The 23,874-nt window shown below is 39.8% G+C and overlaps 1 protein-coding gene across 1 annotated transcript in view; it reads left to right on the top strand.

Moving 5' to 3' along the window:
• HIT1 (Membrane trafficking VPS53 family protein) overlaps nt 1-23,874 on the top strand; it is a 361,304-nt gene that overhangs the window by 226,114 nt on the left and 111,316 nt on the right. Inside the window, exons 18-20 of the mRNA XM_089448976.1 lie at nt 11,630-11,707; nt 11,789-11,922; nt 12,114-12,207. Coding sequence (XP_089305102.1) covers nt 11,630-11,707; nt 11,789-11,922; nt 12,114-12,207 — 306 coding nt within the window. The remainder of the gene's footprint in view (nt 1-11,629; nt 11,708-11,788; nt 11,923-12,113; nt 12,208-23,874) is intronic.

Consider the following 23,874-nt stretch of genomic DNA (forward strand, 5'->3'; position numbering starts at 1 on the left):
AAAGGGTTGAAGAAGGGCTTTGAGATGACATATTTGGGACATCTTCATTACTAGGGCATTGAAGTTACTCAACATCTAAAGTATATTTTCCTCTCCCAAAAGTACATTGGAGAATTGTAGAACATGTTTGGTAAGGATGAATGCAACCCTTTATTTGCTCCGATGTAATAGAACTTGAAGCTCACAACAAAAGAAGGGAATGAATTTGAAGATGCAACTAAGTATATACAATTTGTGGGAAGTCATATCTACCTCTCGACTACAAGACTAGTTATTTCATTTGTTGTTGAAATTATTTATAGATTTATGAGAAAGTCTTGTGAAGAACATTGGTTTGCCACAAAAAGAGTTTTAAAGTAATCAACTTCAGTACTGCTCAAATTATGCCCTGCAATGTACTCAGCTTCAGTACTATTCAAAGCAATTGACTCTTGCTTTCTACTCATCCATGATATCATAAAGGATCCCAAGCTAAAACATCCTCTTGTACGTTGAAAAGTGTAACTAGGTTTGGTCTTCATAATGACATGTAATTGTGCTATTATGTAAAGAGATGTAAAGAAGAAAAATAAAATTTATTGTAATGCTTGCATCATGGGTTTCATGAGCAAGAGATTTTATTTTAGTAAAGGTTCCCATTGAGAGCCCTTAGGGATATTGTCATCTAGTCATAAAAGTCTATAAGAGTCATTGTCATGTAATGAAGACATGTTACACATTGTAAAGAGTCATACTTGTCTATGTAAAGTCATCCTCCAAGACCTTGTCACTAGCCCTCATCAAGTCGGCCTACAACGAAGGGAGAATTCTTGAAAGATCATGTCGGCCTACTCCTAAGATCATGTTGGCCTAAAGGACACGGGAAAACAAGTATATATAGTAGTGCTCAACCTCCTTTGGAGCCAAGCAATTCTGTGAAGCAAGCCTACTATCATAAGTGTGCAATACATCTTAGAAGAAGCCTCTAAGCCAGCGAGAAACGAAGGAAGTCTAGCGAAGAAAAGAGACATCATTAAGGACTATTTTGGGCATAGTATATCCCCACACGTATGAAGGTTGCAAGTTCGAAGTTGGCAAGGGAGGAATGAAGATTGCAGTCACCTAGAAGTATGCTTGTTTGGGTAGAAACCTTTGCTGAAGCACGCCGAGCAAGATAGAGTGAGAGTCTCCCTCTTGAAGAGACTATTCAAGGAACAAATCTGATCTAGGGTTTCTATTGTCAAGCAAAGGAACTGCAAAACGAAAAAGATAGGCTGGAATTTTGAAGGAAGCCGAGAAGGAGAAGAGGAAGAGTAGTGTTGGCGAGGAAGCTAGTGACTTGGTCTTGGGAGGACTCTAGTGTCAAGGGTCTTTGTCATGGTCTTGGTATTCATCAATTGAGGATCTATAAGAAGAATTTTGTTTGGTTTTTCCTCAAAGAGTGAGAGGTTTTGGCCCTGGATGACAAGCCTATATACTGTGTCTCTTGTTTCTTTATTGTTCATGATATGGCAATTGTCTTGATGAAAATAACACGATAATATCTATAAGAAAGAGAAGATCATAATCAAGAAGCAAAAGTCTATCACAAGCAATTATCATAAGTAGAGAAATCACCTAACTATTGATGCCCTAGATTTCTCAACACCGTAGTGCTTCTTCCATTTATCCCACTACCTTCCCAATTAGAATTTGTATATCCAATCTATTGGACATAATTATTTTTATCATAGTTCAGGCAGTAATGTATTGTTCCTTGCAGATTTCTCTATATATTCTTGGCTGCTATCCAATGGTCATACTTAGGTTTTATCTGAAACTGACTGAGAATATTCACTGCAAAGAAAATGTTTGGTCGAGTGTTCACAAGATATATCAGAGAATATTCAAGGCTTGAATTGGAACTTCGTAACCTCTTCAAATTTGTGATCATGGGGGTTGTCATAAGTTTGCAGTCCATCATGCCAAACCTTTGCAGCATCTTAATCACATATTTTCCTTGACCTAGATATATTTCACCAGGTCCTTGCCAAACTTCCAACCCCAAGTAATAGTGCATCAACCCCAGATCCTTCATATCAAATTCTGCTGCCAATTGCTTCTTGCATTCTTGAATACGACCTTCCACACCTGTTATGAGAAGATCATCCACATATAGAAGAATGATTACGGGTTCATCCTTCACTATCTTGATATAGAGATTTAGATCGACAAAAGTAATTGAAAAGCTGAATCTTTGTAGATATGTGTCCATCCTTGCATACCAAGCCCTTGGAGTGTACTTAAGGCCATAAAGTGCCTTCAACCTGCAAACATGAGATTCTTTATCATGTATTATTTTCTTAGTTCCGGTATTTTATATTTCGCAGTGTTTTTATTCGTGAAAAATTGCAGTGTGAGTTATTCGATATTTGTCGTTAATAATTAATAGAAGACTAATAAACTGCATAATTTAGGAGAATAATTTCCAGTTGCTGCATTTCGTGGAAATTTCACACATGCAAATGAGGAGAAAGCGTAGGACTAGGAGGAGAGCACAGCGAGTGGAGACCACTTAACCAGAGTCTCCTAACACAAGGAGAAGACGAACCAAGACGACAGATCAGTTGATCATGGAGGCTCAGGATAGAGTTGGAGTCCGTAGCTCCACATTGAGACAGAGTAGGCAACCACAAAGGTATATGTGGTACATGGCACTGATGATTGAGTTGTTAAAATCAAAGCCTTCTTGTTATAAGGAGGGAGCCTCTTAGCAAGTATGGCGAGATGCTGTGGTGGAGGAGTATTCCTCCATCATGAAGAATGACATTGTAACGATCACTAGTCGTATACGCAGTGGAAATATTAAAATACTTCGTAGACAAAGACATCCATCGTAGGATAGTAATTGTAAATTGTATATTGTATAAAATAATTGATGTAGGATGAGTACAAATGAGAACGAGGGTCCTGTATATATAGCTAGGTAAGTACCTTTTCACGAACAGGCATGTCTCTAAGACATGCCTTTTCATTATTAATTAACTAACCATTAGTTAATTTACTTATTGTGAAAATTTCTAACACGAAATTCTACTGCAGTAACTGATTTATTTCTTCTACTTATTTTTCATAATAAGTTATTTACAAAACCCTTCAGTAAACATCAAAGTAAATTCTACTGCACTTGTCACATAATAGCAAGGAGAAAAGAACAGTGAAATACAAGCACAAGAATCAATCACATCAACACAGTTATTTTTGGACAATAGGCCTCGGAAAAACCCAATGCGGGAAAACCAATGCAGCAAATGAGGGTTTATTTATTATTCTTTAGCAACAATCTCTTTACAAGGAATGATTTGCAGAATCATAGAGAAATCTCTGAGAAAACACTTGAGATAATTTTCCTCCACCTTTTGGAGAAATTATGACACCCAAGAGACCCTGCAGCCTCCACTGCGTCACCTCTGCGTCATCTCTGCGTGAGGATTGTGTGAATATTGTGTGAGGACTCGTCCCTTGCTGCGCTGCCTCTCTGAGCTGTTCCTTTGCGCTGTCCCTTTGATGCACTGCGTCACCTCCTCCTCAGTCTCCGATTGATGCTGATACCCTCCTCTTCCTTCACCCTGCAACTCTCCCTCTGAAATCGAAATCTTACTCCTTGAGAATTGATTTCCCTCGGGTTATTGAGTATTTTCCCAATGTGTCTCCAAATGACTCTCAAGTCTTTCTTTATACTTTTCCTGTTGAGATATCAACGACCGTGATCTAATCTCTAATCAACGGCTAAGATTAAATTAGACTTGATCCTCGTTTCTTAGAGTCTTCTCACCCATATTTTCATTAATACCCTTTAATATTTTAATTTTCCTAAGTTTAGACTTAGGAAGCCCATTAAAAATATCAATTATTTTAATAAAATACAATCCGAGAAGAATTTCACCAAACGATTTCTGGGTCTTGGAGATCTCATGTGTTCTAGCCCCTCCACAAAATTTCAGAGCTAGAGCACATCCGATGCTACCCAAAAATCAACATTCCCTCTTAGCGAGGAATTTGCTGTAGCAATACTTCCCAGTAGAAGTATCACACTGATCCACGACATCGGTCCTCTGCGCTACTGATGCTCAACTTGCTGCCCCTCATCCACTGCACTGCTGCAATCTGTACTGCTGCCCATAACATTGCCACTACCACTGCTACATCTGTACTGCAACTCCCTCTCAATATGCTGCATCATGCTGCCCATAACACTGTCACTGCTAATTGCTGCACTGCAACTCCCTCTTAAGAACTGCACTATCTGTTTCTGCTACTGAAACATATTCTCAATCATCCCCATCTCCCTGAAATAAACAAACTTTGTTCTTCTTAGAGCTTTGGTGAGAATGTCTACCACTTGTTCTCTTGTCGGAGTGTACTGTAACTGTACTGCCCCTTGTTGGACACAGTGTTTGATAAAGTGACACTTGATGTCAATGTGCTTTGGCCGATCATGAAAAACAGGATTCTCAAAGGGCGTGATGCAACTATGATTATCACACAAAATATTGGTCGCTTCCATCCTTCTCCTAAATAGATTCACAAGCAACTTCCTAAGTCATATGGCTTCACACGATGCTGTGCTAGCTGCCATATATTCAGCTTTAGCGGAGCTCAGAGCTACGGATTTTTGTTTCCTACTACACTAGGAGGTCATTCCTGATCCAATGTTGAAACAGTACCCAATGGTACTTTTCTGATCTACTGAACTTCCAACCCAATCTGCATTAGTGAACCCACTCAGCGTGATACCATTGCCTCGGGTGTACATTAATCCATGCTCGACTATTCCTCGTATATATTTGAGAACATGCTTTGCTGCTGCCTAGTGTGCCCTCTTCGGTTCCACCATGAACTGACTGAGGGTGTTGACATCGTAACAAATGTTTGGCTTGGTATTGACCAGATACATCAGGGACTCTATGAGCTGCCTGTATAAGGTGGGATCTACTTCTTTATTTTCAGTCGCATCAATATTCTTCCAGTTAGTAATCATTGGAGTAGCCATGGGTCTACAACCCTGCATTTTGAACCTTATTAAAATTTTTGTAGCGTATCTCCCTTGTCCAAGGAAAATTCCACCCTTCTGCTGCCAAACTTCCAACCCCAAAAAATAATGCATATCCTTCATGTCAAATTTTGTAGCTAGGTATTCCTTGCAATCTTTGATGAGGCTGGATGAACCTGTCAGGAAAAGGTCATCCACATATAACACCAGAATTAGAGGCTCATTCTCTACAATTAGATAGTAGAGGTTGGGATCTGCGTCACTCATGACAAATCCCATCTTCTGCAAGTAACCATCAATTCGATTGTACCATGCTCTAGGTGCTTGTTTAAGCCCATACAAGGCTTTCTTCAACCTACATATATGAGTTTTCTTCTCATATGTTTGAAAACCCTCTGATTGTTCAATGTATACTTCTTCTATCACCCCGTTCAAGAACGCAGTCTAGACATCCATCTGGTGACTCTCCCACCCCATCTATGCTGCAAGGGATATCACAGATCTAATAGAACTACACCTGGCTACTGGGGCGAAGGTTTCTTCTAGTCTATACCTTCCTTCTAAGCATACCCCTTAGCCATGACCCTGAATTTGTATTTTTCCACACTGCCATCTGCAACATATTTGACCTTGGAAATCCATCTCGAACCTACAACTGATATGTCATGAGGCCTAGGTACCACTTCCTAGACATCATTGATCATTATAGAACTGTATTCCTCCACCATATCATCTACCCATACTTGATGCTAAACGACCTCCTGAAAAATAGAGGGTTCTCTAACCTGAGCCACCAAAGCTTGGTATCTATCTGGTTGTCTACTCTCCCTTTGCTCATGCTTAAGAGCTCCAATGAAATCCTCTGCATCTCGTAGTATTTGTCGAAGTTCTGAACTCGTTATTCCATTGATAGTGGGTAGATCTATTTGCTCCTCCTCCTAAGATTTTGCTGTGATGCCTCTGGATTCTTGTCCCTTGGAGCAATACTGGTGTTGGTTTCTGTTGGTCGAAGTGGCTAGACCAATGGATCATCCTTTGACTGCTCTTCAGAAGGCATTTCTCGGGATTTATTAAAAGCCCTGTCCTCCATGAACTTTACATCCCATCGTACTACGATCTATATGCCTTAGCATTCTTGCTATATCCCGCAAGATATCCTTTTTCTGCAATTTGATCCAACTTCTTCCTCTTTTCTTTGGGTATATCGCAGTATGCCAAACTCCCAAATATTCTGAAATGACTCACTTCAGGCTTCTTACTGGTGAAGACACTCTTCAGAGTAATCTTACCTAACGCGTTGCGAGGAGTCTTGTTCTGAACATATGCTGCTGTGCTGCATGCTTCTTCCCATAGAAACTTGGGCATATCCTGATCATACAACATTTCCCTCGCTGATTCAACAATAGTTTTGTTCTTCCTCTCTACTACTCCATTTTGCTTTGGATTATACGGGGCTGTCCATTCTCTTCTGATGCCTTCCCTTGCGCAGAAATCAATGAAGATCTTATCAATGTATTTTCCACCATTGTCTGAGCGCAACACTTTTATCCTCTTCCCTGTCAGATTCTCAACCAACGCTTTAAACTCTTTGAATCGAACAAAAACCTCATCCTTGGTTTTTAGAAAGTAGATCCAAGTCTCCCTGGAATGGTCATGAATGAAGGTGACGAAGTACTCAACACCTCTAAGAGCTTTTGTGGACATGGGTCCGCAGATATTTGAGTGTATCAATCCCAAAACACTCTTTGCCCTATTGTTACTTCTGGAATAAGCCCTCTTTGGCGTACTTGCCCAGTGCGCGACCTCTGCATACATCGTCTCATTTGGTACTTAATTATGGAACTCTTGTGACGGTTCTTCTGAGAATTCTTAGAGCCTCATGGTGTAAGTGCCCCATCCTTCTGTGCCATAGTTGATTCAAATCTTTTTCACCACTGTTGCCTATCAGTGCCATTGGAGATTCTAGCTATAACTTATACATTCTATTACTTCTGACTCCAATTTGGGCCTTCTTCTTCCAACTCGGATGTTTGATATATACTTTCTTCCTAATGAAGTAAACACCATAGCCCTGGTTCTGTAACTGAGATACAAAGAGTAAATTCATCCCCAATCCAGGCACATGCAACACATTGGTAGCTTGAAGCTGATCCCTTGCTTCTGTTTGAAAAACTACAATACCTCTTCCTACGGGGGTACATTTTGACTTATTTCCCATGGTGATTTGGAAGTTCATCTGTTCTTCTTGATAGCTCGAGAAACATTCTTGTATTCCCGTCATGTGCGCAGAAGCTCCACTATCAATATACCAAACCTAAGAGGAAGCAGAACTTGCCAAGCAAGCGACTTCTTCTCCCAGTCTGGAAGCTAACACATAATTGTCGTGATCCATAATATTTTTCGTGCTTTGCTCTTTCCTGGGAGAACTGCGTGAGTCCTTTTGAGTTGCTGCTCCAGCGTCATATTCACGATTCATTGCAGATTCTCTAATCTTGTTGCCTAATCTCTACTCTGATACGATTTGAAAATTTCTAACACAAAATTCCACTGCAGTCACTGATTTATTTCTCCTACTTGTTTTCCATAATAAGTTATTTACAAAACCCTTCAGTAAACATCAAAGTAAATACTAAATTCTACTGCAGTTGTCACATAATAGCAATGGGTGTCTGTCGTTTGAACATCAGCCTCTGAGTACGTCTTTACTTCAGTAGGATTGGGATTTTCATGAACTGTGAGATTAGTGGGGTCGACATTTGCTTCTTCTTCCCCAATTTGGACTACTATATCGAGCGATTTTGAGGCTTCTTTTGCGACAATTTTTTCGAACCTATTCATTAATGATTTCTTATTGTCCTTAAGTTTTTTAATTTGTTTGAGCAGATTTTGGTTATGATTTTTGAGAAGTAAGCATTCCTCATTTTTTGAGTCAACTTTATTTTGGCGTTCAAGCTTCTTGTCTTTAAAACACTTGATTTGTTCAAAGAATTGTTTGTTAAGGTATTTTAAGCATAAATTCTCCTCTTCTTTCTTTGATAGACTTTCATTGATTTTTTTTTGTCAAAACCTTCTTTTTCTTGTTCTAACTTGTGCTTCTAATTTTTACACTTTTTGACCCGTGCAATAATTTTCTCATTGTGGTTCCTCAGATGCAAAATTCCTTCGTTGCATTTTGTTGATTTTGCATGCAACTGCTCTGCGAGATCTTTATATTTCTTCTATGAGGTTTCACTGTTTTGCTGAAGTTTTGCGATTTTTTTCGTTTAATTCTTTAATTTGCGTTTGGATGCTATATTGCTATTCTTCTAAAGTAAACAATCTTCGACATTTGGGACAAGGTATTGTGCGATTTTTATAAATCGATAAATACTGATCCTGTGCTCCACAAAATGGACATCTGATCCAAAATGTAGAGTTATGTATGGATTCCATAATTTCTCTGTTCATCTTCGAATTAGACTCTATCTTTCTTCTTTAAAATAAGTGTCTTTTTATTTGATAAACTTGAACACCTTTATAAATTCCTTTAACTTTTATTTACCTCAATTATATATTTGTTCCCACTTTAAAATAAGTTAATATAGCTCCACTATTTAAATAAACTGCACCTTATATTTATTATAATGCTTTTAAAAAGTACTCTTCCTTTGTTATAACTTGTTATCCTTATGTCTCTTTATAGTTCTAGATTTTACCCTTCATATACTTTAATATATGGACCTTTTAAGTAATCTTCTATAATAATACCCTCTTTGTACTTATATATATTTTCAATAATTTTATGACTTGAAATTTTCTTTAAAATACTCGTTTATAATATAAAACTTATCTTTACATATCTTTTATATATAATCTTTTATTTTTCTTTTTGAAAAGTTACAACCCTAGTGAAACATGTCTATTCACTTCTTTGGGGTATAATATAAAATATATGTCCACTTATGTGCCTTTGACTCGGTTAATTTTCTCTATGTAAAAAGTAGAACTTATCATTCACATATAGAGTTTTTGTATTCCTTTTGTTCTTCTTTTACCTTGAAAATACCTTGGGCAATTACCATGGGTTGCTAAAACCACGGGCTTGTAAACCACTTAATGAAGAATCAAGATAATATTATATACTCTTCCTGCTCTTACGTATAGTTTTAACGATATCCGGAAAGACTCCCTCTTAACTTTATCATGCACTTTTTATAAATATTGTAGAACCTTTATATATATGAATGTTCTCCTTCAAAATTTACATCGGACTCTATATATATATATATATTTTTTTTTTTTAGATCTTTATTTTTTATTTTTTTAATCTTTATATGTACTTCTGTTATTTAAATTTTTCTTAAACTATCTTGTTTTTTTCTTCCTTTTTTGTTTTGTTTAATGGCCAAAGCCCTGCATGACGAAATTGGTGAAACAAAGAAACTTCAAATTTGTGTAGCGAAACGCTTCAATTGTGACAACAACAAGGTTGACGAAGGATTAATGGCCAGAGGTCGGATCAGACTAGTTCTCTTCAGTGGTTGAGCATCCAAAGGATCAAATAACTCTGATACCAATGTAACGACCACTAGTTGTATATGCAATAGAAATATTAAAATACTTCGTAGACAAAGAGATCTATCGTAGGGTAATAATTGTAAATTGTATATTGTATACTAGAATTGATGTAGGATGAGTACAAATGAGAATGAGGGACCTGTATATATAGCCAGGTAAGTACCCTTTCACGAACAGGCGTGTCTCTAAGACATGCCTTTTCATTATTAACTAACTAACCATTAGTTAATTTACTTATTATTTATTATTATATTTATATTATTATTTATTATCTATCTTTATCTATTTTTACATAATTTATGTTCATAACAGACGTCTGGGAGATAGTGCCAAGACCAGTTGGCAAATCAGTGTTTGGATCATGCTAGATCTCTAAGATCAAACATGGAGCTGATGGGAGTGTGGAGAAGTATAAGGCCATATTTGTAGCCAAGGGGTTCTCCTAGGTCTAGGGGATAGACTATGATGAGATGTTTGCACCTGTGGCCTGATACTTGTCCATTAGAACCATATTAGCGATTGCGGCACATATGGGGTGGAAGGTCCACCAAATGGACATAAAGTCTGCCTTCCTTGACAAAGTTGTTGAGGAAGAGATAGATGTTGAGCAGCCTGAGGGGTTTGAGACTTTCAGCAGAGGCACACATGTATGCAGGTTGAAGAGAGCCCTATATGAGCTCAAGCAGGGACCAAGGGCATGGTATGCCTGGATCGACAGTTACCTTTTGGGATTGGGCTTCACTGTGTGAGAAGCAGATCCCAACCTATACTACATTGTTGTTGGAGGTCTTCCACTCATTCTAGTGCTATATATAGATGACCTGATATTGACAGGAGTAGGCAGCCTGATCCAGGAATACAAGAGAGATCTTTTAAAGGAGCTTGAGATGAAGGATTTAGGGCTGATGCACTATATCCTTGGGCTGGAGGTATGGCAGGGTGATGGGGAGATCTTCTTGGGACAGGGCAAGCACACGTTGAAGATCTTGAGGAGGTTCCCCATGCAGGTTGCAGGCCATGACCATTCCTCTAGGCATAAATTGGAGGAAGGTGGATGCTGCCAGAGGAGAGTGAGGTGATGCCACACTTTAAAGGGAGTTTGTAGGGTCGTTGATGTATCTGGTGAATGCACGACTTGGCATTTGCTTCACAGTTAACCAGTTGAGTTAGTTCATGCTTGAGCCTACTAGAGTGCATTGGGTTGTTGCCAAGCATGTGTTGAGGTGTCTCAGGGGCGCATCAGCTTATGGGTTGTTGTACAGGCAGGTCAATGGAGTGAGGCTTCAGGGCTTCAGAGATGCAGATTGGGTGGGGAGCTCTACAGACAAGTTTGAGCAGTTCAGGTTGCACCTTAAGTGTAGTGAATATTTAATCGGAATTTTAATATTTTCTGTAGTTTTTTGTAGGCATTTTTGTTTTTATTTTTTCCCAGTTCCAATTTTAGGGGTTGATCAGTTTGGTTCTGGTTCTGATAAGATTAATTTCCATTATATAAAAGATGAAAGGTACAATCTTTCATTTCTTGCTGGTTTTTTCACAGCAATTTTACCAGGGTAAATATTGTGTTACGTTGTGTGTCTTCGCTATTGTAGTTCTGTTTTCTATATCATAGTAGTTAAAGAAACCAATTGGTGTGTTTTTATTTCTGTGACAGCAATAGAATACAAAAGGTTAGTTGGACAGTCTAGCATATGGTTACTTTGTCTTATATAAGTTTTGGTGAGCCAATCATTAGAATGACCAAGGCAGTTTATAGATAAATACTAGTCTGATACAATGAGCACTTTGTTTTCCCACCTGTTAGGTGGAAGGCTCATAATGTTACACATGCTGTCTCTTTGAAGTACTCTCTATAATGTTCGTGGCCAAAGATTATTAATTGTCTGAAAAGCCTCAATATAAGAACTGAATTTGTCTGAGTAGATTGCATGAGTGTTACGGACGTCATTCTTGATTATAGAGAAACAGAATTATTCCTGATGCGGAAGAGCTTGGGGGCTCATTAAGTCAATAAAAAATGTGCAATATGAATCTCACTAAATATTTCTTTTTGTATTACAGGCAGGGCAGTTAGCTGAAAACATTTCAAAGATTATTGATGCACAATTTGCAGATATGGTGGATATGTCAGAAGAGCAGGTACATTCCATTCTTCTAACATATTAAATATGAAAACCATTTTTACTGTGCATCAGCCATATGCCTTGAATGTTTTTGCAGGATGAGTTTTCAGCGGTGATTACTAGAGCCTTGATGACATTAGTGCATGGATTGGAGACAAAACTGGAAACTGAATTGGCAGCAATGACCCGCGTTCCATGGGCAGCTCTAGAGAGTGTGGGTGATCAATCAGAGTATGATAAGCTTACTGTGAACCCACTGAATTTAGAGAAGTTTATTGAATATAGATTATTTATAAATGAGATAATGTGAAGCTATCTAGCCAGAGCTGTCAAGGGTATTGGTCCTTTGTCTCTTGCATATCTAAATGGAGCTCATAATTTGTGTTTTGCTGACATAATATAGAACTCTTGTGGAAGTATAGGTATGTCAATGGCATCAGTGCAATTTTGTCTAGCAGTGTTCCTGTTCTTGGAGGTCTCCTTTCTCCTGTCTATTTCCAATATTTTCTAGATAAGGTATGCTTTGAAACAATTTATTTATTCTTAGATCGTATCTGCTCTTTACTGGAAAAGCTTGATGGTTTAATGGAGCATGTTGCCTAGGTTGATGTAGTGAAGGCTAGTAAGGTGTTTACTTTTGATATTTTTGATAGTCCGGATTAAAATTGATGATATGATGTTACTCCTTGCTGCTTTTCTTAGAGAATAACTGAGGTTTACTTTTTTTCTTTTGAATGAAAAACATTTTACTATTAATATATTCAGAATATGTACATAGAGTACCTTAAAAAAATGCAGTCTGCACATGCAGCCACCACAAGCTCTATCAAGACATAAAATTGGGTTGGTTATCAACCAAACACTGATGTCTAAACTGCTGCCATAAAGAAGAAAAAATAGAGATTCCATGATACAAAGATAGCGGCCCTAGACCCAAGCACAAACAAAACATCATTAAGCTGCTGTAGGGAGAAGCCCAACATCTGGCCCCCAATTGTCATTAATGTGAAAATTTCTGAATCTAACAAACCAGAAGTCCTACTGCAGTAAACTGACTTGCATTACCTACTTGTATTTTTCATTTAACAAGTTATTTTTAGAAATATTCAGAAAATATTAATGAAAATACATTGCAGCCTACACCAATATACAGATCAAAACCTGAAAAATAAATGAGACAATCTTGCAAATGACACTTATTTTTGGATTAAACGTCCTTGGAAAAACCCAATGTAGGAAAACCAGTGCAACAACTCTGAGGGTTTTCTATTATTAAGCAGAAGCTCTAAATACAAATGTTGGTTGCCCTCCCGACAAACCAATGACAGAGAAATACAATGGCAGTAAACCTGAGTGAGTTTTACCTCACTTCACCCGGTAGATTCCAGTTGATACAACAGCGAAACTGGCTGACCCCAGATACAACTGTGCTGCCCCTTCATAGTCACTAGGTGGAGCTCTCTGAGGCTTTGCATCAACTCTTTTGCCCACTACATCAACTTTCTCGGCTGTTCCAGTAGTTCTGGCACTCTGCGTGGAAGGCAACTCTCTCTCCCTCTGCACTGGCCCTTCTAGCTCTGCGTCAAGGCTGCGTGGGCCCACACTAGACCACCGTTAGCTCTCTTGGCTATTGCGTTGCCTCCACAAGCTTCTCTCGGCCTCTCTGTCTGTATTCTCGAACTATCATTGCTCCTCAGCTGCAAGATCTCCCCAATCAATTTCCCTCCTGAGAACTTCTCACCTCAGAAAATCGATTTCCTTAATCTCTTTGTGTGTCTTCTCCAACTGACCCCAAGCCTCCATTTATACTTTTCCTGTTGAGAAATCAACCACCGAGATTAAGTATCTAATCAACAGTTAAGATTAAATTAGATTTGATCCTCATCTCTTAGAAGCTTCTCATCCATATTTTCATTAATACCCATTAATATTTTAATTTTCCCAAGTTTAGACTTAGGAACCCCATTAAAAATATTAATTATTTTAATAAAATACAATCTAGGTGGAATTTCACCAAAGTTCAAACGATTTTTGGGTCTTGGAGATCTCATGTGTTCTAGCCCCTCCACAAAATTTTGGAGCTAGAGCACATCCAATGCTACCCAAAAAATCAACAATTAAGAATCATCATGGTTGTTGGAGGCTTGGCCCCCAACTTGTACTAGTTGGCGCTGCCTTCACAACAATCATCTGCCACCCATCATAACATGCATTTTGTGACTTTGGGTTCCAATTTCCTTCTCTTCTGATATGGAATGCATGCCCAACTAAGTCACCTGACAAGATGACACATGACACAGGTCATGGAAATATGAGTGTTCGACATGAGACATGACGACCTTGGAAACAAGACGGAGGGCACGTTATATATATATATATATATATAACAAATTAGTGAATTAAACATAAAAAGATGAATTATAGATAAAGATTCAATTTTTTTTCCAGAATTTAGAAACTAAAACATTTACAATTTTACATGATGATGATACAAATTCAATCATACAACTTTCTCTTTTGAGCCTGCTGTCTTACTAAAACAATGGTTTTTTCAGCATTTGAAGCTGTTGTTGCAACCACACTTCTAGTAGATGGAGAACTAGTAGACTCTGAAGAAAATAAAGGAGATGGGACAACATAAGTGGGGGCATTCCTCCATTTCCTTTAAATATTTCAAGCTTCCCTTGATGATGGAGCCATGATTTCTTTGATATGAGGAAGACAATGAATTGTTGTAGGAAAAAACTTGAATTTTGGCTGTCACAGTGTTTGTTGGGCCTAAATGTTGAGGTTTGGAATTCGGAGAACTTCAAGAAATTTATTAAGGTTCGTTGAAATTCGAGTAGGTTCGACTTTAGCTTGTTCAAGTTCGATAATAAGCGAATGACAGATAGACAGTGGTAAGAATTGGGGCAAATGACCTCCATGTGTTGTGGCGATTACGACTTTGTTTATCTTTGCGCTCAGGTTTGATAATAATGCATGTCGGATAAATGAGTGTAAAGATCGGGGCAAATGACCTCCATCTCTTGTGGCGATGGTGACATTGCTAATTGTGCACATTTCATTGTAGAACATCCATACACCATCTCGTAGGGAAAATATGGGCGTTTGGGCAAATGTGTGGTAATCATTTGAATTATTATTTTATGTTATGTAAAAAATAATTAGTTTTAGGTTTATTATTTAATTTTAGGTGTAGTTAGACGAAAGGGCACGATCATAAGATCATGCCGAAAGGGCTAGGGGAGGCACCTCTTCCCTAGCCACAGGACATTTGAATTAGGCCACAACCCAAAATGAGATTATTTCCTTGTCTATGAAGGCCGAAACCTTGTTGTAGCCTTGTGTGGTATTGCAGGAGTCTTGAAGTAGTGTCTTGAAGCTGCAATAGTGCAGAAGGGTAGTTAAAAGGTCAGTTAGGTAGGCAACAGGGTTGGACAAGGAAACTAGTATTTGGAGCAGGGATTTAGGGCTGTTATGATGCCCTAACTAGATTGACACATGCACAAAAATCGAGACAAGGTAACAATAATAGGGAGTTGCAGATGTCATCTTGTTTGGTGATCAGTGCTAGAGGATGAGTGTCTTAGGAGAGGACTGATTTGAGGAGTCTATTAGCAGCCATGCGGAAGGGCCTCCATAGTCAGTGGTAGAACACTTGCATCTATAGCTTTAGTGGGATGCCAATTACCATAAGTGGTAAGGATCATGCCTAACTCAAGCAGCTAGTGCCCTTTGGCCAGATGGGTCGGAAAGACAGATGCCAACTTGGGTGTGAAAATTTTGATGGCCAAATTTCTACTGCAGCAGCTGATTAAGTTTCTCCTACTTGTTAATTTCTGAATCAAGTTACTTACTGTTTCCTATAGTAAATATCAAAATTAATACACTGCAATCTACACCATTTAAATTATAAGAGGAAAAAAGAAACTGAATAAGAAAGAGATACAACACATCTACACAATTAGTTTTGGACAAATGTCCTCGGAAAAACCCAATGCGGGAAAATCGGTGCAACAACTGAGGGTTTTATTATTAAGTAGTAGTAATTTCTAAATACAATCTCTATATGCCCTCCCGATAATCTAGTTACAGAGAATATCACTAACAGAGAGATTTGTGAGATTACCTCACACTATCACTGGAAGTCCTAGTTAATTCAGCTGTTGAATGAAAAACCCCTGGTTGCCTCTGCTTTGCCTCTGTGCAGTGTTTGCGTCAGCCCAACGTCTTACTGTGTAGGATCTGCATCACTCTTCCCAACTGATTGATTTGCCTCTGAGATTCTGACTTCTGCTTTGCTGATCTCACACCCCAGCTTCCAGCTGCAGAAATCGAACCCTCCAGCAAATTCCAGACTCCCTTAATACTTCTTTGCTACCTCTGTGTCAACCTACGCTGCCTTTGCGTCAGCCTCTCTGGCTCTGCGCTACCTCTATTGGATCTCTCTCTCTCTCTTCTCTGCTGAGTGTTCTCTGGTTGGGAAAGATTTCCCTTCGGATACTATCCCTGCCCCTCTCTGCAAAGGATCACTATCGAAAATCTCTCCGTCAGCGGCGTTGCTTAAAAAAATCGAACTTCTGATCTCCCCTCTGTGTATTCTTCAAGTGCCCCTCAAGCCTCTTCTTATATCTTTCGGTTGGACAACCAACGACCCATATTAACTTCTAATCAATGGCTTAGATCATTTTGGCTTGATCCTCGTCTTTTCTAGAAGTTACACCCACAGTGTAGATTAATACCCATTAATTATTTTAATTTACTAAAGTTTAGACTTAGGGTCCCATTAAAAATAATTAATTATTTTAATAAAACCGTCTCTGGGTGGAATTTCCCAAAACGATTTCAGGGTATTGGAGAATGCATGTGTCTAAGCCTCCTTGCAAATTTTGAGATTTAGAGCACATTCGATGCTACCAGAAATCAGCATGGGGTATACTTTGTCAACCAAAGTTTCCTCAACCCCAAGAGCTCTAAGGCTCAATTCCTCACCTTGGGAGCTCAGATAGGGGGAAGAGCATAGCTCATTTTCCTTGATCAACTGGGACCCTTACCCGGGAGGTTCACATCCATTAGTCCAAGCTGCTCTATGTCTACAATTTGCTCATCAATCGAAGTATGACAGAGTCTCATAGCTCCTCTCTGCGCCATATCATGTATGTAATGATATTTGATCTCAATGTGCTTGGATTTGTCAAGAAACATGGGATTCTCTGCCAATCAGATCCCACTCTTGTTGTCACAATATATCTCTGCCATATCTAGAGACTAGGACCTTCTCAAACAACGCTTCCAAGATAACAATATATTTTGCCTTGGTCCTGCTTAAAGCAACAAAGTCTTGTTTCCTCCTCATCCATGATTTCATCGTAGATCCCAAGCTAAAGCAACACCTAGATGTATTATTCCTGTCAATAATGTTTCTAGCCCAGTCATCATCAGTGTATCCATGCGTCATATCTTCGGAAGTATATCTCAGACCAAGATCTTTCATCTTGAACTCAGAGGCCAACTCCTTATTATGCTTGATCATCAAAGGCTCACTACTTGTCAAGAATAGATCGTCAACATATAAAACCAAAATCAAAGTCATACCTCGGACCAATTTGAAGTAGAGGTTGAAATCAACACTGTTTCTTGTAAATCCAAGCTTCACCAGGTATCTGCCAATTCGAGCATTCTAGGGTCAGGGAGCTTGCTTCAAACCACGTAAAACTTTATTCAATTTGCAAACGCGAGTCTTCTCGGGGAGATTGCTTCAAACCACATAAAGCTTCTCGAATTTGCAAATGTGAGTCTTCCTATCTTGTACTTCAAATCCTTGAGGCTGCTCAACAATACTTTTTCGTTGTACTTCTCAATGCGTAAATCTGCTTCATGCTTTATCTTATATAGGCACTTTGAAGTTGCGTCAAACTTTTCTTTAGATCTCAGAACAATATCCCATTCATCATTCTTCATAATCGATTCTTCGGCCATAACATCCTTCCAAACTTGTTTTATCCCAACTACTCTATTCGGCTTAGGATTATCATTGGTCTTGATCTTGCTAGAGGGGGATGGTCCTCTTGACTTCTTTTTACTTTGGTGTCGTAGCTCACTTTGATAATTAGTATCGTGGACCATTACTAGAAGAGGTTTTCCATTAACTCTATAGAGTCCCTCAACTCTAGATCCCAATGTAAAAGCATCCCTCTTGCGAGATTTTCGAGGCCATGTGAGGACTTTTCCTTTGATGAAGGCTACTCTCATTCCTTTGTCTTCCAAAGTAGAAATAGATACCAAGTTTTTATTTAGTTCTGCAACATACATCACTTCATGAAGAATACCAGATTCTCCATAGTCCAACTCAAATTTGATAATACCAAATCTCTTCACTGGATATGTAGTGTTGTCCCCAAGAATAATCTTCAAATTTGTCTCCCTCTCAACCATATTTGAGAGGAATTCTTTATACCCGAAGAAGTGTCTAGAAGCCTCGCTATCTACTAGCCAACTATCATACAAATCCAGAGGAGAATAACTAGAAAGGGTTGAAAAAAGAATATATTCAGATGACTAGTAGCTACATTACTTTCATACTTGGAGTTCCTTGACTTCTTTTGAGGACAAGGACTTTCTTCACGATCATCTAGAACATCTCTTCTCCTTCTACCATCCCTTCTTCCTCTATCATCTCCTCTTCTTCTATCATCTCTTCATCATTACTTCGCCTATCCTTGTACCTGTTGTTGTTGTAGCTTCGGTCGGATCTTGGAGCATCTCTCTTTCTCGGTTAGTCTCAGGCATAGTGACCATGCTTGTGAGAATTGTAGCATTCAATATCCCTTAATCTTCTATTAGAGTCCTTTGACTCAGGAGAAGGGCTATTTGAACCAGATGGTCTTCCTTTTCCATTTTTCTTCTTGTCTTGAGTAACAAATGCAACAGGCTCTCCTTCTTCATGCTTTTGAATTCTCCCTCTTGAAATCATCCTGGATTCTTCTTGAGTGCATTTTCCAACTAGTTCATCAAATGACGAGGAATTGTTGTTATTGCTTATTATGGTAATGGAGTTTTCCAGATAGGAGGGAGGCCTTTAAGGGTTACCAACGCCAACTCCCTGTCAGGAATAGTTTCCCCAACTCTCTGCAATTGATCTCTAAGATGAGATATCCTCTTGATATAGGATTGCACAAATTCTACTTTATTCATCTAAATATTTTTCAGTTGATCTTTCAAGGAGATGATTTCACTCAAATTGTTGACCTCATACATGCCGACTAGCTTATCATACACCTCCTTAGATAGCTTTAAATTTCCAACATAGACAAGTAAAAGATCATGCAAGCCATCATCAATAGTTTTCTTTGCTTTTAACTCACCTTTCTTGTATTTGTTCTTGGCAGCAACAAGAGCATTTTCTGGGGGCTTAGGCACTTTTCCTTGTATGTACTCCAAGACATCATTGTCATCCGATATGATTTCCAACCTTATCTTTTAAGCAACAAAATTTGATGAGTCTCCTAGCTTCTCAGCTTCCTTGAAGTATGAAGTAGTCATTTTGACCTGTTCAGATAGATTCCTTCAACTTTTTCAAAGATGATTGCTCTAGCTCTTGTCTCCTTTGGGCTTGTCTTTCACCTTAGCTCTGATAGCATGTTAATTTTTCACTGCTCTATGCTATATCAATGACTTTAGCCCAATTCAATTCCTCAATAAACAACCTTTTCAATAACAATTAATTCTTCCAATAATCAACAATAATTTAAGATAGAACGGTAAATGCAATGACAATAAGAGACAATCAAGAGCATTAACAAGAGAGACCAATTTGGTCAAAGACTAGGGAAAAACCCCACAAGGGGGAAGGCCCTTTTAAAATTCTTCTTCTATTAGATTGTGTTCAAATGTTGAACAGAGAGTACAATGAGCCAAATTCAATAATAAGAGTCAAAGTCAAAGCCTTGACTTGACCAACAAATTAACCAACCAAAAACCAATATGCCAATGATGAAATAGTCAAATTTGGTCAACTGTCAAAATTTGCAATTTTGTCCAAGTCAACAACAGTCAAAGTGTGCCCTAACTAGTCAAAGTCAACAGTCAAATTCGTCCTCCAACAGTTTGGTCAACAACCCACAAATTTGGCCTCCACAGCTGGTCAAAGTTAGCCCAAAACAATCCAAGAAAACCCTGTCAAACTTGGTCAAATGAGAGAAATTCCGCAGTCAAACCTTGTGGTCAACCCTGAAGTCATCGCTAGTCAAACAACCCGGATCACCTCGGTTTTTTGTTAATCAACTTTGCCTCAAGAAATCAGAATTTTCCTAGTCAAAGCATGTCAAATGATGAAGTCAAACTTGGTCAAACTGAAGTCAAACCTTCCAGCTTAAAAGTCAACACAGAAAATGCCTCCAAGGACCCTTGCACGTGTGAAAAGAAAGCTGCCTCAGACCTATACGAACCAATCAAACTTGAGAGAGAAGAGAAGTTGTGATGTGATGTCCAAATGATCTTGAGGTCACTTGTATTTATATGCAACTTTGGAGGGGCAATTTGTCCTTAAGCTGACCTTGACAATTTGTGTATCTGTGTGCTTGACTTCAAAAATACCCTTTTCCTTATCCAAATTTAGTGCGTCAAAGGTCAATTTTGGTCCTCTTGGAAAGAGGAATTTGTCAATGAGCTACCAAATTAACACTTTCAATCTACTATCTTTCACTTTGATTTGGCCTTTGAAGGATACCGACTTTGCTTTCAGGCTTCTCTTCAACCTTGCTCTGTGGGGGCTTGGAACTTGTGGCTTCGTTGCATGGAGCTTTACCTGCATAGTCAAGACCTGTCAAAATACCTTCTCTTCTTTTTGCTTCCTTTGCTTTTGTTGATTTTTGTTACTTGGGAGGTACTCCATGCCTTGAGGATCGAGGGTTTGGAGGAAGAAGCTCCACAAGTTGCATTGTGGGCTTGAAAGCCAAGCCTGGAGTTTTGCACCCATCGATGTTTGGGCAAAAACCATGACAATATTTCGACATGTGATGTATGAGGATCATAGTAGATGGCGAGACGAATCCAACGCATCAAGAATTGCCCGATTCTGAGTTGTCATTGAAGAGATATTAATTTTTGAATTTGTGGAGTGGGCTTGTGTCACAAAGTTTAGGCCGGCCTGGTGTTTTTGGTCACCTTATGACAGTGGGCAAGCCACCTTAGAAGAATTTATTGGAGCTATTGGAATTTCTAAGTCTGACACGTTAGAAGCCTTTCATGTACTTTACTGATTTATTCGTACCTACTTGTTCTGTTAATTAACAAGTTATTTACCATTTAAATACTAGAAATAAATACAAGTACATGCTCAACACATTACAGATCATCAATTGAAGCAAATAGAAACAAGCACACAAGTGACACTGTTGTTTTTGGACTAATGTCCCTGGAAAAACCTAATGCGGGAAAACTGGTGCAACTATCTGAGGGTTTGATTTATTAAGCAGTTTCAGAATACAATCTGGGTGCCAAATCCGACTCACCCAATAGAGAAAAATATCGGCAGTAGTACCTCTCCACTCGGAAGTAGATATTTTGGCTGAAACTTCGGATAAACACTCCGGCAGCTCTACAGCTCCAATCTGCCCCATGAAACCCCCGCGTCAACCTCTAGGGACCGCGTCAGCCTTTCTCTGGCCCAGTTTTAGCCCAACGTCACTCTGGCTTGGCCTGTGTCAGCCTCTGGAGGCACTGCATCAGTCATCTGGTCCTTTGCGTCACCCATGCTGGCCCTCTGAGGCACTGTGCAGCTCCTGGCTGCCTTTTTGTGAGCCCTGGCTGGCTCTGCGTGAACCCTTGGCTGCTTTTGCGTCCCTCTCTGTGGCTACTATGCTGATCCTCCCGGTGCTATTTTTACCTCTCTGATTTTGTATTCACTGCCCCTCAGCTGCAACTCTGATCACTCTCTCAACTTTCTCAGCAAACCTAGCCCCAGAAAGTTGAAATCTTGATCTCTTGGTGTGTTCTCCAAGTAACCCTCAAGTCTCCTCTTATACTTTTCTTGTTGACGAATCAACGATTGAGATTAAGTCCCTAATCTATGACTGAGATTAAGTCCCTAATCAACGAATAAGATTAGATCTGGCTTGATCCATGACTTTTGGACCATTCTAACACAGTTTTATATTAATTCACATTAATATTTTAATTTCCCTAAGTTTAGACTTAGAGACTCCATTAAAGTTATTAATTATTTTAATATCTCCCAAACTGTTTAGAATCTGCCAAAACCCTTTTTAGGTATTGGTGATCTCATGTGCCTTAGCATCTCCACCAATTTTCGTGGCTAAAGCACATCTGATACTACCCAAATCAACACTCCCTCTTAGCGAGCACTGTTCTCTAGTAATACTCCTCACTGAGCATCACTCTGATCATCCCGCATCGCTCCCTGTGTTGATGTTAGGCTTGCTGCCCAACATCCTCTACACTGTTGCATCCTGTAATGCTACCCATGCCCCTACCACTGCCACTGCCACTGCTGCATCTGTACCGTAACTCCCTCTGCATTCGTGCTGCTGCCCATGGCCCTGCCATTGCTGCATCTGCACTGCAACCCTTCTCATCATGCTTCATCGTGCTGCCCATAGCACTACCACTGTTAACTAATGCACTGCAACTCAGTTACTGAGAAGTAAGTAACCGATCTCCTGACTCTGATATCTCCATTAGGCTAGACATTCCCGATGCTAAAGCTCCCTCTGTCGCTGAAAATTGCTCCCTTTTTGACCTCTGTGCCACTGCAACTACATGCATCTCGCATCGTCGCACACCTCTCTGTGCCATCCTGCACTGGTGCAACCCTCCCATGCTTCTTGCATTGCTGCCTCACGGTGTCCTGGGAATCCTGCACTGTAGCTCCCTCTGTCGCTTCATCTGCATCCGTCTCTACTAACATTGCCAGTACTGCTACTCCTCTTCGGGGCTCTCGTAGCAAGGTCTAATCCAAGAGGTTGGGTACCTCGAGGATCCTGCCCCTCATCGCCTGTAGCCTGTCTGACTACAGCTCGATGTATCCCCACTTCCGCTCAAGTGGTGTGTGTGCACTCATGGCACATTCATCGTCTGTCTCCACTTCCTTTTCTGCCCTTGTTGGTGCTACCTTGGTCTCGGAGGCCTCTCCCTTACTCTTCTTCCTTGGATATTGGGTCGCATAATGACCCAACTCCCCACAGTGGAAGCATTTGACCTTGGAGAGGTCCTTCTTCTTCTGTTTCTCCTACTTTCCCTCAGATGCTAGGGCAGCATCCTCCTCCTCCTCCTTCTTGATTTTGATCCCCTTGCTGCTGCTTCCTACCTTGCTTAGCCTTCTGATCTCTTCTTGGCGAAGAGCAGCCCACATTTCCTCCCAATCTGGAAGGGTCGCGCTGTCCAATATGCTCTAGACAAACACCTCTTAGTCTTCTGAGACTGCGTTCAGGGCTGTTCTCATCGTCAATTTTGGATCCGACGTTGTCCCTATGGAATTCAGTTGATCCCTGATCTCTTTCAATCGACTGAGGAAGGGGTCAATCTGTTCTCCCTTCTGCATCTGGTATGATCGCAACTGATTTTCTAGTAACATCCTTCTCTGCACAGAAGTATGCTGGTACAATTTCTTTAGGGCCTCCCACATCTCATTTTCCGTTTCCTTTTCGGCAATATGTGGTACTACATGGTCCTTGACCCTGTCAAGGATGATGCTCTTGGCCCTCGCCATTGCCTCCTCGTACTTGTCGTTATCAGCTGGGTCAACTGGGATAGCTATCGTCCTCAAGGCGAAGTGCTTGACACGATTCCTGTCTAGAATGGATAGGATTCTGGCCTTCCAGACTACGAAGTTTGAGGCTCCGTCCAATCTATCTTGGTCTCTTACCTCGTTCACCGCCATCTCGCTGCTCCTCTACTTCCCTCTTGGAAGTTCTCGGTATGACTCGTCTGAGCCTCGATTTTCCTGCTGGAAATCCTTCTGCTAATGTCGAGATGCCCCCACTTCGATCCTTAGTGCCGCTGCACCACTGATCCGGATTTCTTGGCTAGAAACCCTTGATAGCAATTCCCTCCTCCTTGGTCTTGCCCTGTTAGGAACTGTTCTGACTGCAGTACCCCACCAACTCCACTCTGCAACTTGCCTACAACCTCCTAAACCCCAACAAACTAAAGGTTAGAGCT

The sequence above is a fragment of the Pinus tabuliformis genome, chromosome X, assembly GCF_031772625.1.
Source record: "Pinus tabuliformis cultivar Carrire ecotype Pingquan chromosome X, CPIR1, whole genome shotgun sequence".
Lineage (NCBI taxonomy): Eukaryota > Viridiplantae > Streptophyta > Pinopsida > Pinales > Pinaceae > Pinus > Pinus tabuliformis.